Raw genomic sequence first — 20,601 nt, 5'->3', positions numbered from 1 at the left:
CCGTCCATATTACGCTCTAAATCAGGGGTGTCAAACACACGGCATGTGGGCCAAAACCGACCCGCCAAACAGTCCAATCCAGCTCATGAAATGCAAAGATATTAACAATTAAAGGTGTCACAATATTTTCGTTCAGGTTCTACATACAGACAATTCAATCTCAAGTGGGTCAGACCAGTAAAATAATGACATAATAACCTATAAATAATAACAACTCCAGTTTTTCCTCTTTGTTTTAGTGTAAAAAAAGTAAAATTACTTGACAAAAAAATTACAAAAAAATATGAATAATCTAAACAACCATGAACTTTTAGCCTCCTCAACCCCTTCCCCTCAAGGAGCCATTGCTCTTTGATCAGGGTGCATTTGTAAATAAGAATCTGTTCTTAATTGCTTGCCTGGGTAAATAAAGGTTTAATAAAAAATAAATAAAAAAACAACCTGAAATGTCCTGAGAGAAGTTAACCCTGTAAAGTCTGCACCATTAAATCACTGACAGAAAATTCCAGTTCTTTGAAACCAGAGCCTTTATTGGTCCTTCTGAACAACCAAAAATATTGTTTTCAAATATCAATTTCCATGTGTGAGTTTCAATTTTGTATCATATTTGACACATCGGGTCTCAATGCTCAAATATTATTATTTTTGAACAAACAAAAACATAATATAACACAAACATGTCTAACAAATTGGTAATTCCTGTTCAAAACTGTCAAAGTTCTGCCTCCTTCCTCATTAATGGCAGTCTTGTAGTGTCACTGGAAAGGCCTCTGGTGAATGAACTCCTCCCCCTGGTGGATTATCTCTGTATTGCATGTATCTAATTGTATACATCAGGTTTTTCAAGACAAAAAATATGACACTGATCATGTAGAGGGCTTCAAAACTCATGGATCAAATATGATAGGGTTAAGTGCAATTTTAACAATTTTCTGTCTATTATTACATGTTTTGTGTATTTTGTGTAATATACATGCATAAATGAGAAACCAAAACATAGTATAGTTAAAATTGTACTTGTTTTTCTTAAGAAATTTCAAGTTGTTTGTAAGATTCTTTATTTATCAGTATATTGACATGCACCACACACGGAAACTAACCTTCTGCTTTTAACCTATCACTAGAACATGCTGGAATAAACCACACACTCTGCAGAACAGGAGCAGTGCTCTTGCCATATCAAGCGCTGGGGGGGGGGTGTTAAGTGCCTTGCTCAAGGGCAGAAACTTTTTTTTTTCTGCCATTCCCGGGGAAATCAAACCGGCGACCATATGGTCACAAGCTGACTCTCCAGCCTTCTAGACCATGGCTGTTGTACAGATTATTCACATTTTTTTGTAATTTTTTGTCATGTGATTTTACATTTTTACACTGAAACAAAGAGAAAATTTTGGAGTTGTCCTTATTTATTGGTTATTGTAGCATACCCCCCCCACACACACTTTACTGCTGATTTTTTAGATTTAATGGCACTAAATCCATAAATCAACTGTAAGAGCTGTGTGTTAAACAGCTCAATAAACTGACTCTGTGTCTAACTTTCTTTGCCGTTTTTTCTCCTTCTGATGTTAAGATAGGAAGTTACTCTTCAAAATAAAAGTCTGTGAAGTCAGTTACCCATTACGTAGCCAAAATAAAAACAATACACCAAGACACAATTACAGAAGTGAATTCAGCAATTATACTTAGGGTTATTTACAGTTATCATGTTATTATTTTACTGATCTGAGCCATTTGAGATTGAATTGGTTTGTACGTGACCCCTGAAGTAAAAATACCTGTGACACCTGTGGATAGTTTGTCGATGTTCTACATTTTCATAATGTAATTTTACTGTTTTCACTCCACTGGTCCGGCCTGTTTGAGCTCACATTGGGCTGAATGCGGCCCCTGAACTAAAATGACTTTGACACCTCCTGCCTTAAACGCTGTATTTTTATATTTCAGTCCTTTTTTCCGTGGACTTGTACTTAATTGAAAGCGTGATTGACATGGGTGCTTTTGAAGTGGCGGCTGTTGCTGTTGGAATGAAGGGGCCGACTGAATGTAAAGATCCCGCTCCGTTTGGTACAGTTTGGTGTGTGAAGCGGCGCGTGCAGCAGGACAGTGGAGACAGACATGGGTGGGTGGGTGGGTGGGGGGAGACAGAAGTGATTTGACGTGACAAGACGTCCTCCGACATGACATGTTGATCTGGCAGCAAACACGGGCGTTCCTCCGCTGAACCGACCCCAGAACACAGATCTCCCTCCTTCCTTCTTCATCTCTTCCTGTGTCTTTCCTCCTCCTCTCCTTTTCTTCCCGTATCTATTCCTCTTTATCTCCCCCTCCCCTCACTCCACTCTCCCTCTTTTCATCTCTGTCACAGCCCCCCCCCCACCCCCACCCCCCTCCCCCTGTCTTCCCCACTCCGGCTGAGTATCTCCTCCTCACCCTCCTCACCCTCCTCACCCTCCCTCCCTCCCTGCGCCGTCAGCCAGGGCTGAATTAGTTCTCTAGAGTGCTCTTCAAAGGTTTGTTAAAGTTCACATTTCCTGACTGACAGGGATCTATAAGAGGGGCCTTCACCTCGGACCTCTCTCCTCCTCTCCCTCCGCCGACTTCTGAAACGCTGTCTGCCATTTACTGTGTTTAGCCGTTTAGCCGACGCTTTGTGCTTTACACTAAAAGACCAAACAGAAAGAAAGAAAAAGAGCCAAAGGAACGAGCAGAGGATGCGGCAACTGGAGAAGAGAGAAGAAGATGAGGAGACAGACGCAGAGAGAAACGGGGAGCCATAATGTCAGTCTGCAAAACTCAAAAGTAGAAATCAATCATCCACAGTCCCTTCCGTCGCTGTTTTAGGCTGCGTCTAAATAAAAAAAAAAAAACAAACACCCAGAAAGCTATGAATCATGCAGTTTATCATGGCTCAGCAGTGTTACACTTCCTATTGCATCACTGTTTTTTTACTTTCACTCTGATACTATATTTTTAAGTGTTTACTTTTGAGAGTTAGAGTTAGTTAATATAAAGATAAGATAAGATAAGATAAGATAAGATAAGATTGATCCCGCCATGGGGAAATTACACAATTGTCAGCAGCAAATGCAAAAATAAAGTACGAAAATAAAGATAAGATTAGACGAGATATGATAAAATAGGGTAAGGTGGGGTAAGATAAGATAAGGTAAGGTAAAATGTGGTAAGACTTTATTGATCCCACTATGAGGAAATTACACAATTGTCAGCAGAAAATACAAAAAAAAAAGTGCAAAAACAAAAGATAAAATGAGATGAGATACAATGAGATATGGTAACATAAGGTACGGTGGTAAAAGATAACGTAAGGTAAAAGAAGATAAGACTTTATCAACCCCACCATGGGGAAGTTCCACAGTTGTCAGCAGCAAATACTAGAATAAAGTGCAAAAATAAAAGATAAGATGAGACGAGATATGATGAGATAAGGTAAGGTAAGGTGGGATAAGACGAGCTAAGGTAAAATAAGATAAGACTTTATTGATCCCACCATGGGGAAATTACACAATTGTCAGCAGCAGATACAAAAAAAGTGCAGAAATAAAAGATAAGATGAGACGAGATACAATGAGATGGTAAGGGAAGATGGGATAAAATAAGATACAATGAAATAAGGTAAGATGGGGCAAGATAAGATTTTATTGATCCTGCCATGAGGAAATTACTTAATTGTTAGTGGCAAATAGAAAATAAAGTGCAAAAATAAAAGATAAGACAAGACAAGATAGGATGAGATATGGTAAGATAAGGTAAGGTGGGATAAGATAAGGTAAGGTAAGACTTTACTGATCCCACCATTGGGAAATTACACAGTTGTCAGCAGCAAATACAAAAAAAGTGAAAAAATAAAAGATAAGATGAGACGGGATACAATGAGATGGTAAAGGAAGATGGTATAAAATAAGATACGATGAAATAAGGTAAGATGGGGCAAGATAAGATTTTATTGATCCTAGCCTGGGGAAATTACTTAATTGTCAGTGGCAAATAGAAAATAAAGCGCAAAAATAAAAGATAAAACAAGACAAGACACGATGAGATATGGTAAGATAAGATAAGGTAAGGTGGGATAAGATAAGGTAAGGTAAAATAAGACTTCACTGATCCCACCATTGGGAAATTACACAGTTGTCAGCAGCAAATACAAAAAAAGTGAAAAAATAAAAGATGACATGAGATGCGATGCGATGCAATGCGATTTGGTAAGGTGGGGCAAGATAAGATAAGATTTTATTGATCCCACCATGGGGAAATTACACAATTGTCCGCGGCAAAAACAGAAATAAAGTGCACAAATGAACACATAAGATGTGACAAGACGAGATACAATGAGATATGGTAAGGTAAGGTGGGATCAGATAAGATAAGGTAAGATAAGATAAGATTTTATCGACCCCACTACGGTGAAATACCACGGTTGTCAGCAGCAAATACTAAAAAAGTGCAGGGACGACAGAAAACAAAAAATCTACACTCAATTGTTAAGTGTGAAATGTATATAAAATCTAGCTGTTAAAGGTGCGGTGTGTAAGATCTGGACCTCAAAATATCTAAAAAAAACAAAAATGAAACACTCAATTCAATGGCATGTTTTGTTCACTTTTGTTCTTAGATTACACTAGATGTATCCAACAATGGTCAAATTCAGACACATTTTAAATTAATTTGACTGAAAATGGCATCAGCAGCAAACCATGTAAAGGTCAAATTAAAAGGCACAGACAGTGGTACAGTAGAAGTCATCACATGGACAACGTCATCACTTCCTTTTTGCACTCAGACTTCCCATGCCGTCCTGTTTGCACATGTGAATAGTTCATTTCAAACCTGTTCAGATTGTGCATATATGTGTCCATGTAGAGGATTCTTAAATAGACAGACAACCAGGTTTAAGAGCAGAATCAATCCCAGAGCTGTGGCTGCTTTGAACCAAACAAATAAACATGAACACTTTATGATGTCAGTGCATTAGATAACAGTAACTGAACCCAAACTCAGGACACTGGACCAGCCACTGTAATGAAAAACACTTGACATTAGAGTTGTTACTGTCGCCTGTACATCCTGCACATTTTATTGATATTAGGCTCAGTTTGGTGTGTGTGTGTGTCTTTGCTACCTGTCTGTTTTTATATTTATATTTTTATTCTTGACTGTTTTTATAATTGATGTGTATATTTGTACTCTAAGTACCTTTCAGAACATGAAAACACATTTCAGTGCACTGTACAATGGTATTTTGCAATGACAGTAAAGCTCTTTCTATTGTATTCTATTTTGTTTTATTTTATTCTGTTCCGTTCTGTTCTATTTGGTCCTGTTTTATTCTATTTTATTTTTTTCTGAGCTGTTTTTTTTTTTTTAGTTTGTATTCTGTTTTGATCTATTCTATTCTATTTTTTTCTATTCTGTTCTATTCTAATCGGTTCTATTCTATTCTACTCTATTCTGTTTTGTTCTCTTCTGTTCTCTATTCTGCTCCTTTCTATTCTATTCTATTCTATTCTGTTCAGTTCTGTTCTGTTCTATTCTATTCTATTCTATTCTGTTTTGTTCTGTTTTGTTCTATTCTGTTCTGCTCTATTCTATTCTATTCTATTCTATTCTATTCTATTCTATTCTATTCTATTCTATTCAGTTCTGTTTTATTCTATTCTATTCTGTTCAGCTCTATTCTATTCTATTCTATTCTATTCTATTCTATTCTATTCAGTTCTGTTTCATTCTATTCTATTCTGTTCAGTTCTATTCTATTCTATTCTGTTTTGTTCTATTCTGTTCTGCCCTATTCTGTTCTATTCTGTTTTGTTCTGTTTTGTTCTATTCTGTTCTGCTCTATTCTATTCTATTCTATTCTATTCAGTTCTGTTTTATTCTATTCTATTCTGTTCAGTTCTATTCTATTCTATTCTATTCTATTCTGTTTTGTTCTATTCTGTTCTATTCTATTCTATTCTATTCTGTTTTGTTCTGTTTTGTTCTATTCTGTTCTGCTCTATTCTATTCTATTCTATTCAGTTCTGTTTTATTCTATTCAGTTCTGTTTTATTCTATTCTATTCTATTCTAACTGGTGTGTGTTTTGCAGAGGGGTGGAGCGCTGATCAACACCGCTGTGACAAAGGTACGGTGTTCTCACTGTAACAGACACAAACCACTACTTGACTGTTTAACTCCTGTTCCAGAACTAAGTCCTTTTCCTGAACCAGACTACGGCTGGTAACACGTGGTGGGATGTTCCAAGAAAACCAACCTCTGTGTTTGAATAGGAACAATTAGTGTCTTATACGGTGTGTGTTTTATGGGGTCTGCGACGTGAGGAGTGGCGGCGGCGGCGTAGCTCTTGACTGGTGTGTGTGTGTGTGTGTGTGTGTGTTTGATGAGCTGTACGGTGCAGTTATGTGCTGTACAATAGGTGGTCAGGGCGCCCTTTCATGTTATCGCCTCCTGTTAGTGTGCACGGCGCTCTTATCCAGCCTTTTGTCTCTGTGTTTTTGCCACAGGGATCAAAGCATTTCTTGATGTTACATGAAACCAGAACAGAATGTTAATGCAACATGTTTTGATTAGTAATCTGTGCATGTGTGTGTGTGTGTGTGTGTGCATATGTGTGTTTATGTGTGTTATTTTTCCCTCTAAGGCCAAGAGTCATGCCAAGAGGGGTATCCGGGACATTAAGGGCAGACTCAAAGCAAGGGTAAGCAGCGTGGACCTTCACACCTTCTCCTGACACACACCCACACACTTGCAGAAGCGTGTAAACACACATGTACACATTATCCTGCTCAGATAGACACACGCCCCCCCCCCCTTCATGGAAACAGACAGGAAGGCTGCTTTACATGGAGTGTGTGATTCTGACGCAGCCGCCTTTAATGACTGTTGAAGCCTGCTTAGCGCTTTGTTCGGGGCTGTACATTTTTAACCAACGCCCCTCTGGCTATGGCCTGTCATGTCATCCGAGCCCCGGCCCCTCTTTCTCTTTTATTGTCTGCATATTTCATCAGTGAGCCTGTGATTTCCTCAAAGCTAATGTAACGAGGTGTATGTTTCCATAAGCCTGATGGATTTGATAAGGCAATAGCAGTTTGATCTGTCAGTGGGAAAGTGAGGAGAGAGGGCGCTGACGGCGAACGAGGAGGGGGAGCGGCGTTCGGCGTCGCGCATCCGCACGCACGCGAACGCGCCCGCGCATGTTGGAATCGATTGGGTTTGATGTCGAACGTACATTTCCTGCACGTTGGGGAGACAAATGAGTGAGGAGTTGTGTGGAATCGCATTTTATCTGCGAGGCATTTGTGCTGCTGCAGCTGCTCGTGTCGACTCCAGGACCCGAAAGGCACGAAGATAATGAAATTAAACAACAAGGGGAAGTGCAAAAGTGCAAGAAGTACGAAGCAAAAGTAGACAAACGACTCCTGGAATGTCAGAAGTATGATCAGCAAAATGTGTTTGGATGTATGTCAGTTTTATTCATAAAGTTGCATCTGTGGACTTTACAGTTTGAGCAACAAAAACAGACACTCTGCTCTGACCCTCAGTGTGATTAAAGAAAAAACATATACTTTTACAGTGTTCAAAACAATAAAAGACACGCAGGATCTTCCAGCGCAGATGGACAGTGCAGTCAGTTTTAAATGTACACATGCGATAAAAATGCAGAACACAGTGAAAAAGATGATATAAGAGCATCAAATATAAGGACTCATTTTCGTATCATCATATTATATCATGACAGAAAATGCTATTATTCTGTTTTTATTATCAAGTAGTTCGTGTAAGAGCTTTTTAATGTTGTAGCTGTTGATATGGAGTCATTTTTTTGCTAATTGGCTTTAGATAAGTGGTGTAATAATTAACTCATAAAGACCCAAACAGGTGATTTAAACTGTTTAATACCTGTTGATCCACTAATCCTGTCATTACATGTAAATAATTGGTGTAAAATACAGTTCTTCATCTTTTCATGGTCATCAGATATGACCCATGTGGACGTTCAGAGGCTCTGTAGTTACCGTGGAAACACCGTCATCTTCTACAACGTTGCTTCATTGGTAAAACCCATGCAGTTGGATCAATGACAGTGAATGGACACTTGTTTCTATGTTCAATTAATGATATATTTTGGTGAAAAAGTCACTTTTACCCAATTTTTTCTAAGCTTTAATAAATATTCACATGGTCAGTGAATTAAATATAGGGAAAAATACATGATTTACGCTGAAAAATGCAAAATACAGAGGATAATATTATAATAAACAGTGAAAAATCGCTTAAGAAAGATGAAATAAAGAGAAAAATTTGGGAACTGCCACAAAAGTAGCACTGGGTCTTTATGGGTTAATTAATTTCCTTAGAGCTCTGCCCAAGGGATCAATAAAGTTATATCTAATCTAATTTTGTCATATCATGTTCTTTACTGCAGAAAGTCTTCATGTAGACCAAAAAGTATGATTTTTTCCCTGTGAAATGTAAAGGAGTATTAGTATATGTATTATTAGTATTAGTAAGTAAATGTACTGCGCAGTACTCTGTTACCTTCACCACTGATGGGAGGTATTTACCAAATGTATTTCCATGTACCAGCAAAACTGCTTTAGTCTCAAACCCTTTTCCCTGTTTCTGCAGTCGTGGAAAAAATTATTAGACCATCAAAAGTCGTTTAGTTTAAATTGTTATCTTCGCTTCCAAAATGCCTGACATGGTTTTACCTAACATTGATTTTTTTTGTTTGTTTGTTTGTTTTTAATCCATGACTAGGATTTTAAATGTTCTACCTCTAAATTTCTAAAATATTTTTCGTGCTCTGACTGTAAATAATGATTTTCTACCACAACTAACCATCTACTTTCTTCACATCTCACCGAGGAAGAAAAATCTCCCGTTAAACTCTAAGGGAATATTGATGTTTTTAAACTACAGTTGCGGAAAAAATTATTAGACCATCAAAAGTCATCGAAAACAATGGTTATGCAATCCAGTCCTAACTCCTGTGTGTGTCATGTGACTAAAACAGACAGAAAAGAAAACATGGAAGGTCTAAAAGCACTGTTTTTGTCAGTACAATGCCAGAGATATTGATGGAAGAACTGAAGTGATTTTGGTTATTATCAAGAAAACATGTTAAATGGATCGATATCAGCTCTGAAATTAAACTACTATGAGCTATTTGTGTTGTTCTCATTATATTTGTCCAAACAAATGTACCTTTAGTTGGACCAGGCATTAAAATGAACAAGAAACTGAAGGAAACAAGGGGTGGTCTAATCATTTTTTCACTGCTTCTATATGAGTATTTCTAAGTGAGCATTCAGTGGATGATGGTGTGGTCCTTTAACACACACACACACACACACACACACACACACACACACACTAGCTGATATATTAATCAGTTTAGGTTATTTATAACAGTAATCATCTGAAAATGTAATTCATTATCTCTCTCAGGATGAAGAAGAAGAGGGGATGACGGTCTGTGCAGGGTCTCCCACCAGCACCAAGAGCCTGTCTCCAAGGAGACTGCAGAAGATGAGACGGGTACGACGCACACAAACGCACACGAACCTACACAAACGCACACAAACCCACAGATTTACTCAGTAAACGAGGAAACTACACGGACGCTAAGTTCAGTTTTCACTTGACTGACGTGGATGCAGTCTTCCACCTCTGTTCTCCGTCCACTTTTTCTTCTCAGTGCTCTTTCTCATTCCCTCTTCATCCTTACATCCTTATCTCGGTTTTATCTTCCTCCCCCTCTTTTTTCTTTCTTTCTTCCCCCTCTTTCTTGTAACAGCTCTTGGAAGTACATGAGTTTGTCAGGGTGCCAAACGTAATGATAAGCATTTTTTCCCCCCTCTTTCAACACACTCATGTTGTACATTCAGTGTTTTTCTCTGAACAGCACGGACAGTAGAAGCAACTCATCTGCTGGTCAGCATTTCCTCTGAAGAATTTGCTTGTGCACCATAAGTGGATAGCTTTTTTTTTTTTCTTTTTTTTTCCGTCTTTGTTGTGTGCAGAGCTGGCATTCGATATGTAAGCACATGCCCGCTTGCAAACCACACATTCATCAATAAATGTATCAGCAAACTTAAGAGCAGTGGAAATGATAAGACACTGCAGCGCACAGGAAATGTAAGTTATTGTAGTGTTATTTCTTGGCAAAGGAAGTTGAGAGTTATTAAAAATCCCATGCATACATTTACCTCGTATATGGGTGCTTCTGTGTAACTGGTCCCTAAAAAACAGGACATGGGGTGAAAAATTCAAAGATGTAGACTCATGTTATGAAGCAAGTTTGGGTCTGTTTTAAAAAGAAATACTTACTGAGATGAAAGAGAAACAATTTTCCAGATGAACACATTTTTATATTGTTTAATATTGTTTTTATGCAGAAATCCACACGTAACAGTAAAAAGGACACAAAAATTACACGCTACTATTTTTTCGAATATCTCTTTATTCTCTCACAGGTACATTTTGGGAATCAAACTAATTAGTGTTTTACAAAAATGATCGCTGTTACAAAATCGCTCATGATTTATTCGTGTTTAAATCGGCAGGTTCTGCATGTAACACGACTGGACACGATGGGTTACATACAAAACCTGGAATGAGACTGAAATTCATGTAAAACCCACGTGTGTGGATTAGAAAAACCACTAGGATCGACACATTTAACACAGTGTCTTTATTTATAGTCTACATAAGACCATTTACAGCCATGTTTTCACATCTAATGCATAATCACCTAAAACTTTTCAGTGAGATATAAGAACTGATTTTTAGACAATCGATCTGGAAAATCTTATTTCAAGAAATCTTGCCAAGCTAACTTTCACTTGTTCCATTGTTGCTTGAATTAAGCAAAAAAATCTTGAACTTATGTAAAAAATCTGCCAAATGGAGGTTTGATGAGATATTTTGACAAGAAATGAGGAAAAATACACTTGGCAAGATTTAGATTTTTTGCAGTGTTTTATCATCTGTGAATCTTGAACTAAACCAAAAAAAATCTTGAATAAAGAAAAAAAAAATCTTGAATTAAGCAAATAAAATCTTGAAACAAGTAAAAAAAAATCTTGAATCAAGCAAAAAAAAAAATCTTGAATCAAGCAAAAAAAAAAATCTTGAATCAAGCAAAAAAAATCTTTAATTAAGCAAAAAATCTTGAATAAAGCAAAAAAAATCTTGAATAAAGCAAAAAAAACTTGAATAAAGCAAAAAAAAAAATCTTGAATTAAGCAAAAAAATCTTGAATAAAGCAAAAAAATCTTGAATAAAGCAAAAAAAATCTTGAATTAAGCAAAAAAATCTGTAAATGGAACAAGTGAAAATTATCTTGGTAAGATTTCTCGAAGATTTTCCAGATCTATTTTCTGACAATAACTCCTTATATCTCACTGAAAAGTTCCTCTTGAGGCGATTATGTCTGATTTTAAGTGTGATGAGATATTTGGACTAGAAATGAGAAAAATACATTCGGTAAGATTTGGATTTTTGCAGTGTGACACCTAGGTAACTTTTCCTGTCCTAATTTGGGTCCTATTTTTGGTCCCAATATTTGATTAAAAATTCATTAATTATGGGATGGCTCAGAGCGAGAGTATAATTTATTTATTGATTGATTTATTTATTTAGCATTTATCTGAGGTCATCATTAGGTCCATCCTGGAGGTCAATATGTCTACATTTACCTTTATCATTGGGTGTAAAAAAGCCGGAAAAGTGCCGGGTACCAGAACCGAAGCCCCCTGTACACTCTCAGCTGGAGCCTGTACTGTTCATACTGCAACGTGATAAAAATGAGCGGACTTTTGAGTGAAAATAAGAAAAGAAATCCACCAGGCTGCGTGCATAAACTGACATTTTGGTCACAGACATGTAAGAGTGTGATTAGGAGAGGTTGTGCTGTGTCTAATTAGCGTTGTGTTTCCTGTGTGTGTGTGTGTGTGTGCGTGTGTGTGTGTGTGTGATGAGGCTGGAAAGTCTTAGCGCGGTGGAAGGTGTGACGGCCAGGGAGAGGGAGAAGAACGGCAATTAGGGCTTTTTCTAAAGGCCTCCTCGGACGCCCTCCCCCAGCGAACACTCACACACACACACACACACACACACACCTACATGCACACACACATGCACACATACATGCACAAAACAGTTAACATGTAATTGATGTGCCCACATATTCCGAATATATACACACACACACACCGACATCCCCGTCCCTGCCCGTTCATCGCCACGGTAACGGGTCCCCGGAGACTAAATTGGGGGAGGGACACGCAGGAGGACAACAGGATGGTAGTGCGTCCCACGGTGCTGGTTCTGGGTGTGTTCGTCTGCGTATTTACAGTCCGTCACGTCTCTTCACACACGGTCTCGTTCTCGTCCGTTGTATTTTTTTATTTCGTATCCGTGGTGCGTCAGTCCGTTGCCCCCGGTGATGGGAAGGTCACTGCGCAAATGTAAAAGGTCACACATTACCAGTTTCCTCCCATTAAAACAGTAATGAGTCATGATTTTAATTAATTCCATAACTCAGTCGAATTAACGTTAGTTGCTGTGATTGCGTATGTTTTGATTGTTTTTCGAAGGGATGTGTTTAACGGGTCAGAATTCTGAAGAAAGACATAGTTGAATTTCAGATCCGAATGGTGTTTTAGTCCAACAAGGCTGCGACGATTAACGTATTATTCAAGTATTCAGTTCGGTACTGACTACTAAATTAACCACCGACAGTTTTTATTGTCATTAGATCATTTTTTTAACCTCCTGAGACCCAGGAAAGAAGAAGTTTCAGCTTTTTTTAACATTTATAATTGTCTTGATTGGAAAAAGCATGATGCAGCAGTTTTTTAGATTATCTATCTTATCTTATCTTATCTTATCTTATCTTATCTTATCTTATCTTATCTTACCTTATCTGTTTATCTTATCTTACCTTACTTTATCTTTTTATCTTATCTTACCTTACCTTATCTACTTATCTTATTTCATCTTACCTTGTCTACTTATCTTATCTGTTTATCTTATCTTACTGCACCTTATCTACTTATCTTACCTTACCTCACCTTGTCTATTTATCTTATCTTACCTGATCTACTTATCTTATCTTACCTTATCTACTTATCTTATCTGTTTATCTTATCTTACCTTACCTTATCTATTTATTTTATCTTACCTTACCTGATTTACTTATCTTACCTTATCTATTTATCATATCTTACCTTACCTTATCTTACCTATTTATCTTATCTTACCTTACCGATTTATCTTATCTTATCTTACTGTATCTTACCTTATCTTATCTTACGTTACCTTATCTATTTATCTTATCTTACCGTACCTTACCTATTTATCTTATCCTATCTATTTACCTTACCTTACCTTACCTTACCTTACCTTATCTTATATATGTATCTTATCTTATCTTATCTTATCTTATCTTATCTTATCTTATCTTATCTTATCTTATCTTATCTTATCTTATCTTATCTTATCTTATCTTACCTTACCTTACCTTACCTTAGCTAATCTTTCTAATGTATTGAACGTCCTTTGCCGTGGACATCATTTTTTAAAGTAAAGCTGTGAACTTGTCCCTTAAACAGGACCTGGGTCTCAAAAGGTTAAAGACAAAAATCTAAAATCTCACATTCCATCTTCTTGAATTTGAGTCTTTTCCGGTTTCTTTACTCGTCTCTCTTTAGATCGAACCATGTCCTCTTGCTCTGTGAGATAAGATATAATGGCTTTTATTGTCATTTCATTGTCACCTATACAGATAAATTGGCATAGCAGCTCCTGAGAAGTGCATTACAGTCAAAACAAAGACAATAACCTGCACTGATTGGAATAAATAAACGAAAAGAAAATAACTGTCCTGTCCTGCAGAAGCCCAGTTATGTTGAGTATAAAGTAAAAAGACGATTGTACAGGAATAATTGACTGTATCGCAAGTGTAGCTGATATTGCAGCTGATATTCCGATAAAAGTACAGAAAAGTTTATTGTTGGAGTTGGAGTTGAGTGTCCTGATGGTCCGTAGATATAAATAGTTTGTTCTGGGTTTGAAACTCCTCTGCGGACACTGCTTTCTAACATTTCCTGACTGTTTTTTGACAAAACAACCAGAATTATCCACACTGAGCAGAAACGCTGGTGTCATTTTCTACATATAAGAAGAATATTTTCAGATTTTCTATTTTTTTTTTAATTTAATCTTTATTTAACCAGGTTACGATAACTCTTTTGTGACCATTAGGACCATTTTTTAAAACTCTTTATTAACCTTTGTATGGTGTTTGGGTTTGTGGGACCTGTTTTCATTTGTTATTAAAAGAAAAATGATGAGTAATTATTTTTTTAATGAATTTTTTTCCTTTTATATCTTGATTATTTTCCATTTTATAAAAAAACAAACTAAAAACGAGTAGCACTTTAATTCACAAATGTGATCTAGCAAAGGCAAAAGGCAAATATTAAACATATATGCTCATTTTGTTGCTTGTAAATGGGTTGAACTAAACATCTGTTGAGTGTTTTTAACATAAAATTATTTGATTATGTTGAATTAAAAACCCACAAATGCAGTGGGTCCACTACACCGGCGAACACTGACTGAATAACACAAATCTGAACACCACCCAAGGGTTAATGAAAGGTTTTTTTAAACAGATGCAAAAAACAGAATAAACAGGTCGTGCGGTCCAGGGGTTACAAAGATCGCATTGTTTTTTCATTTCATTTTCATTTCATTTATTAGTTTATTGTATCGTTGACAATCCGTGTATCATTCGTTCATTAGTTTTTCAATTTAAAACCAAAAAGGAAAAAACCAAAAACCGACTCTTTTTTTTGTTTTTCATTTTCAAAAAAAGAATGAAAAACAGATAATGGTTCGTTTTTCCATTTCCCAATTTTGTGCTCAAATGAAACATGGAAAAAACGGATATCGACCATTTCATCCGATTTTGCTATTTTCAATATAGTTCAGTTGTCTGACCCGGAAGTAGTCGTTATTAGGGAAAAAGTAAACACACAGAATCATGGCCGGACTGGAGAAATATTTTGCTGTAATTAAGCAGCTGTTTGATACGGAAGCATATATCATTCACACAAAATAATAAATTTGGCTCTTTTTCTGAATGAATGAGATACTGTTTTTTGAAAAAAAATTAAATTCGGCTCTGTTTTTCTGAATTAACGAGAAAATGATCTTGTTAATTGAGAAAAACAGAGCCGAATTTATTTTTTTGTGTGGATGCAAAACGCTTCCGTACGTATCAAACAGCTGCTTAATTATAGCCAAATATTCCTCCAGTCCGGCCATGATTCCATTTGTTTTTTTTGTCCCTAGTAACGACTACTTCCGGGTCAGACACCCTAACTATATTGAAAATAGTAAAATCGAATGAAACGGTCGTTATCTTTTTTTTTTTTTTTTTTCGTTTTTCATTTGAACACAAAATCGGGAAATGGAAAAAGGAACCGTTATCCGTTTTTCATTCTGGTTTTGAAAATGAATTTGATTTTTGGTTTTAAATTGAAAAACTAATGAACGAATGACACACGGATTGTTGACAGTCCCAATTAATTAACTATATCAACAACAGTAAAAAAGGGCTGCTTTAGCTAACATGGCTAACAACGCAATTTTTACACTTAATGGTTGACAATTTTGTCTCTCAGGTGATGTAAACGTGCTGTTTTTCCCACCGTTCTTCACCCAGTTCTTTCTGCAGTCGTATTGTGTAGGTCATCTGTTCTAGTAAACTGAGATGTTTTACAATATTACCATGAGGACCATTTTGATTAGTAGCTTTAATTTAATCGCATATTTTCTGCTTTAACTGATTACAGTTGCGTTTAATTTCATAGCAAATTTCATGTAACATGACACGTATGAAATCCCAGCACTTTTTTTTTTAATCCGTCAGCTGAAACTACTTCTAAACCTGCTTAAAACTGAGGAGTAAACATACGTCCTGTCAGTATGTAATCCTCTAAAACACAGGTGTCAAACATGCGGCCCGGGGGCCAAAACCGGCCCGCCAAAGGGTCCAATCCAGCCCCTGGGATGAATTTGTGAAATGAAGAAAATACACTGACGATATTAACACTCAAGGATGTTAGAATCATTTTAGGTCAATTCAATCTCAAGTGGGTCAGACCCGTAAAATACGATCATAATAGCCTATAAATAATGAAAACTACAAATTTTTCTCTCTGTTGTAATGTAAAAAAAAAAAAAGTAAAATTACACAAAAATGTTTACAGACTGGCCTTTTACAAAAAATGTGAATAACCTGAAATTTCTTAAGAGAAGTATGTGGAATTGTACCGATATTCTGCCTGTTACTAAATCTTTTGTGTATTTGTTGATCCACTGCGATCTGGAAGTTGTAATGCACATGTATAAATGATAAACTAAGGCGTAATATTGTTAAAATGGCACTGATTTTTCTGAAGAATTTTCAGGTTCATATTTTGTTCATGTTATGTTCAAGTACGGTTCGTACATGTAAACATTTTCATTACGGAGTTCGACTTTTTCACTCAAAAACACAGAAAAAAACTTTGGAGTTGCCCTTATTATAAGTTCTTATCTTATTATTTATATTATTTTACTGGTCCGGCCCACTTTATATCATATTAGGCTGTATGTGCCCCCTGAACTAAAATGAGTTTGACACCCCTGCTCTAAAACAAGGAAATAGTGCTGGAAATGTCATCAGTTTTCAGTCTTTTTAGGATAATTCAACCATTTTATCCTATTGTACAAGTTAATATTTACCAGAAACATTGCTTTTTTTTTTTTTTTTTTTTAGGTTTTTGTGTTTTTCTACTTGTACCCTCTTATTTGTTCATAATGACAAACAAGGAAGTCATTGAAATTGTGAATTTTTATGCCCCATATGTATTTCTTTTGGAAACGGCTGCTGGGGCGACTTGATGTTTACATTTCATTTTCACTAAATTGGAGGAAAACACAGCGTATCTATTGTTTTTACTCGTCTTATCTCCATCTGTCTCTCACCTTTCGGTTTCCTTCCTGAGATCGCCTCCTATGAAATCTTGATAGTGTTGTTCTGCCCACAGCTGTCTTGACCAGGTGTTCCATGCACGAGAAATTGATCTCAGTGGGACTAACCTGGTTAAATAAAGGTTAAGTTAAAATGCAGGTTTTAAGAAGTACCTTTATTCCCCTTAACGCCCACACACACACTCTGCTCGTACAGCCCAGCTTGTCCTCGTCCTATTTGAGATAAACCCGAGTCCGATTTAGTTCACGAAATTTAAAAAAAAAAAAAAAAAAAACGATCTAAAATTTCTGATTTTTAAGTATTTCATCTCGAGCTTATTTATCTCAAGGTGAAAAACCATGAAAGCAGCAGTATTGATTATTAAAAGGCCAAAGAAACCTGTCCACTTGGATTGTTCCTTAATCAAAAATAACATGAGTGACATCTTTTTTTTTTTCTTTTTTTTTTTTTTCTTTTTTTGTGTGTTGTTTCCTTGGCTGCACCATCACTCTGTGCCCTTTCCTCACATCTTTTCCTTTTCCCAAGTCATCTTAAAAAGGCTTGTTCACCTGCAAGATTAATTCCGAAATGTTTAGTAATCAGAGGCTCCAAAATATGATCTGATTAAGACATACCAAACTTCTCTGTGAAGGGGAAAAAAAAAACTGATACATTTTTATCATTCATCATTTTTTTTTTTTTTTTTTTAAGCAAACCCCTCCATGTCTGTCCTTGAAATGAAATGAATGATCCTGGAGTAGCTCCTTTAATTAGTCATAGCAAAAATAATCACAGTTATGAAATTCATATTCCATTTGATCAGCCAACACATGTACCAAAGTGAAAGTGCTGCTGTCATATGTATACATATTTCAGCGGTATCCAGCGATGTGGGTGATTTGTGGTGTTTGGTGAGCTTGTTGATTAAGAATGTAGGAGTAATCCTTTCGTTTGACAAAACAAGACTGAATTTGGACTGCTGACTTCTTCTCTGATACAACAAACAAAAACCATTGTTCTGGCTTCTGTACGGGCTTATGCACCAGTGCCACGTCTGCTGTCGAGGCTCAGTTTTTAGTTGATGTGTGTGGCCGTTTTCGCTCGTTTTTTTTTTTTGAGCGTCTGAATAAATACACAGTTGCGGTTGTTGTACAGTATGTGTAGGAACATGTATGCATTTAGCAGTTCGCCCCGGGATGGAGGCAGCGGAGTGACAGCTGTTCAGAGAGCGGAGGAGAGTGGAGGTTGGGACGGCGTTATGGGCAATGACAGCCAGCAGGCTTGTGGTCGGCTCAGCCCCAGGCGCTGGACTCTTCACCCGGTGAGGCAGGAGAGGCACCAGGCTGGAGGACACCGGGGTGGAGGGGGGGGGGGCAAACACGTGAAAAACACAGGAACAAAGTCACAAACACCACTAAAGTTCAGTGTGTGCGCTCAGATTCTTTGTCAGATAAGATACAGTTGCGGAAAAAATTATTAGACCATCAAAAGTCGCTGAACATCTATATAACTAGGGATGGGAATCGAGAACCGGTTCTTTTTGAGAACCAGATCCCAGTAGCTCGATTCCTTGGAATCGTTGCCTGCCTGCTTAACGATTCTGCTCATCGATTCCGCCTTCATTGCGCATACGCGATGACGTCACCCATACGCCGCATTGTTTTGGTCAGAACGTATTCAACATGGTGTTGAGGCAGAAAGGGTCTAAAAAGACGACACCAGGTCCAAACAGACGACACCGGGTCCACCGGATCACTGTCAAAGCTTCCATTTCTTCTAAAAGGTGGAATCCCTCTTATATGTTCAAACATTTGTCCACAACATGTGATTCATTTACAGGAATGTCACGTACTTGATTCGCTACTTAGCGATGCTTGTGAATGTAGCGGCAGAGTGAACGCCGGGCCCAGTTCTGGTTCCGGTGCAGGCAACTAACATTGTACCCCCTCAAATACAAGTTTCTGAAGGTAGGGGAAAGGAGATGAGGTGCACAACAACGGGAGGCGAGCCGAGTGGAACCGGTTCCACATAGTGGAAATGTGGCAATAGAGGAATTAGTAAAGCATCTTACTTTCACTGCACCCACCCACCCCCACCCGAAACCGGGCCCAGCGTCATGTGTTATTATTATTTGTACATACTGTATATGTTATATTTTCTGTGCAGAGATGGAAATATAAAAGACAGTTAATGCAAACACACCAGTTTGTACTCTTTTATTCCCTCACCCAATGAGAATCAATAATAGAATCGATAAGGAATCGGATCGATAAGCAAAATCGATAATTGAATTGGAATCGTTAAATTCTTATCGAGTCCCATCCCTATATATAACATAAGGCATACTACAGAAAGTAGATTTACTCTACCTAAAGTGAAAACAAATAAAATGAAAAGTACAGTGATGTTCAGAGTCATGGTGATATGAAATGCTCTGCCGGGACGAATCATTCAAAAAAATAACAAATACAAATTTAAAGAATTACTGAAAGAGTATTTATTTGCAGAACAATGCTCGGTGTCTGCTAATGTTTAGTTGATTGACATTACATTAATATATAGCTGTGAAATATATCTTACCATTTACAAAGTATGCTAAAAACTACTTTTTGGGAGGTACTGTTTATTGAACTAGGTCCTGTATAACATGTATGTTGTTTTTGTTTTGTAATTGTGATGAATGTTTTTTTGGTTGTTGTTTTGTTTGATTTTGTGTGTGGGCATTTTGGACGGTTTGTGTATTGCAATGTAAAGACAGTTGTGATGAATGTGGACTCCAGGAAGAATAGCGATGGCCTAAGCCAAAGCCAATGGAGATCCAAATAAAGGAAATGAAAAAGTCGTCAAAAACAACGGTTATACAATCCAGTACTAACTCCTGTGTGTATCATGTGACTAAAACAGACAGAAAAGAAAACGTGGAATGCCTAGGTTCCACATACAGACCGATATGTGATCTAAAATGGGTCGGACCAGTAAAGTAATGACATAGTAACCTATAAATAATGACAACTGCAAATTTTTTACTTTGTTTTAGGTTAAAAAAGTAAATTGTGTGACAAAAAAATTAACAAAAATATGAATAATATGAATGTAAAGCGCAAAAATTACACTGTAGATATTAACAGTCAAAGGTGTTGAAGTGGTTTTAGTTCAGGTTCCACATATACAGTCGCGGAAACAATTATTAGACCATCAAAAGTCATCGAAAACAACGGTTCTGCAATCCAGTCCTAACTCCTGTGTGTATCTTGTGACTAAAACAGACAGAAAAGAAAACATGGAATGTCTAAAAGTACTGTTTTTGTCAGTACAATGCCATAGATATTGATGGAAGAACTGAAGTGATTTTGGTTATTATCAAGAAAACATGTTAAATGGATAGATATCAGCTGTTAAATTAAACTACTATGACCTATTTTTGTTGTTCTCATTATATTTGTCCAAACAAATGTACCTTTAGTTGGACCAGGCATTAAAATGAACAAGAAACTGAAGAAAACAAGGGTGGTCTAATAATTTTTTCCACAACTGTAAGTTTTAAAATAAGAT

The 20,601-nt window shown here is 36.9% G+C and overlaps 1 protein-coding gene across 1 annotated transcript in view; it reads left to right on the top strand.

Moving 5' to 3' along the window:
• Positions 1-20,601, top strand: part of LOC115417791 (DENN domain-containing protein 1B-like) — a 249,488-nt gene that overhangs the window by 205,367 nt on the left and 23,520 nt on the right. The window contains 3 exon segments of the mRNA XM_030131907.1: positions 6,109-6,144; positions 6,661-6,717; positions 9,471-9,560. Of these exon segments, the coding sequence (XP_029987767.1) occupies positions 6,109-6,144; positions 6,661-6,717; positions 9,471-9,560 (183 nt within the window).

This window comes from Sphaeramia orbicularis, chromosome 4, assembly GCF_902148855.1.
Source record: "Sphaeramia orbicularis chromosome 4, fSphaOr1.1, whole genome shotgun sequence".
Classification (NCBI taxonomy): Eukaryota; Metazoa; Chordata; class Actinopteri; order Kurtiformes; family Apogonidae; genus Sphaeramia; species Sphaeramia orbicularis.
Note: the sequence above shows the minus strand (reverse complement) of the source record. Positions and strands in the feature narration are given on the sequence as shown.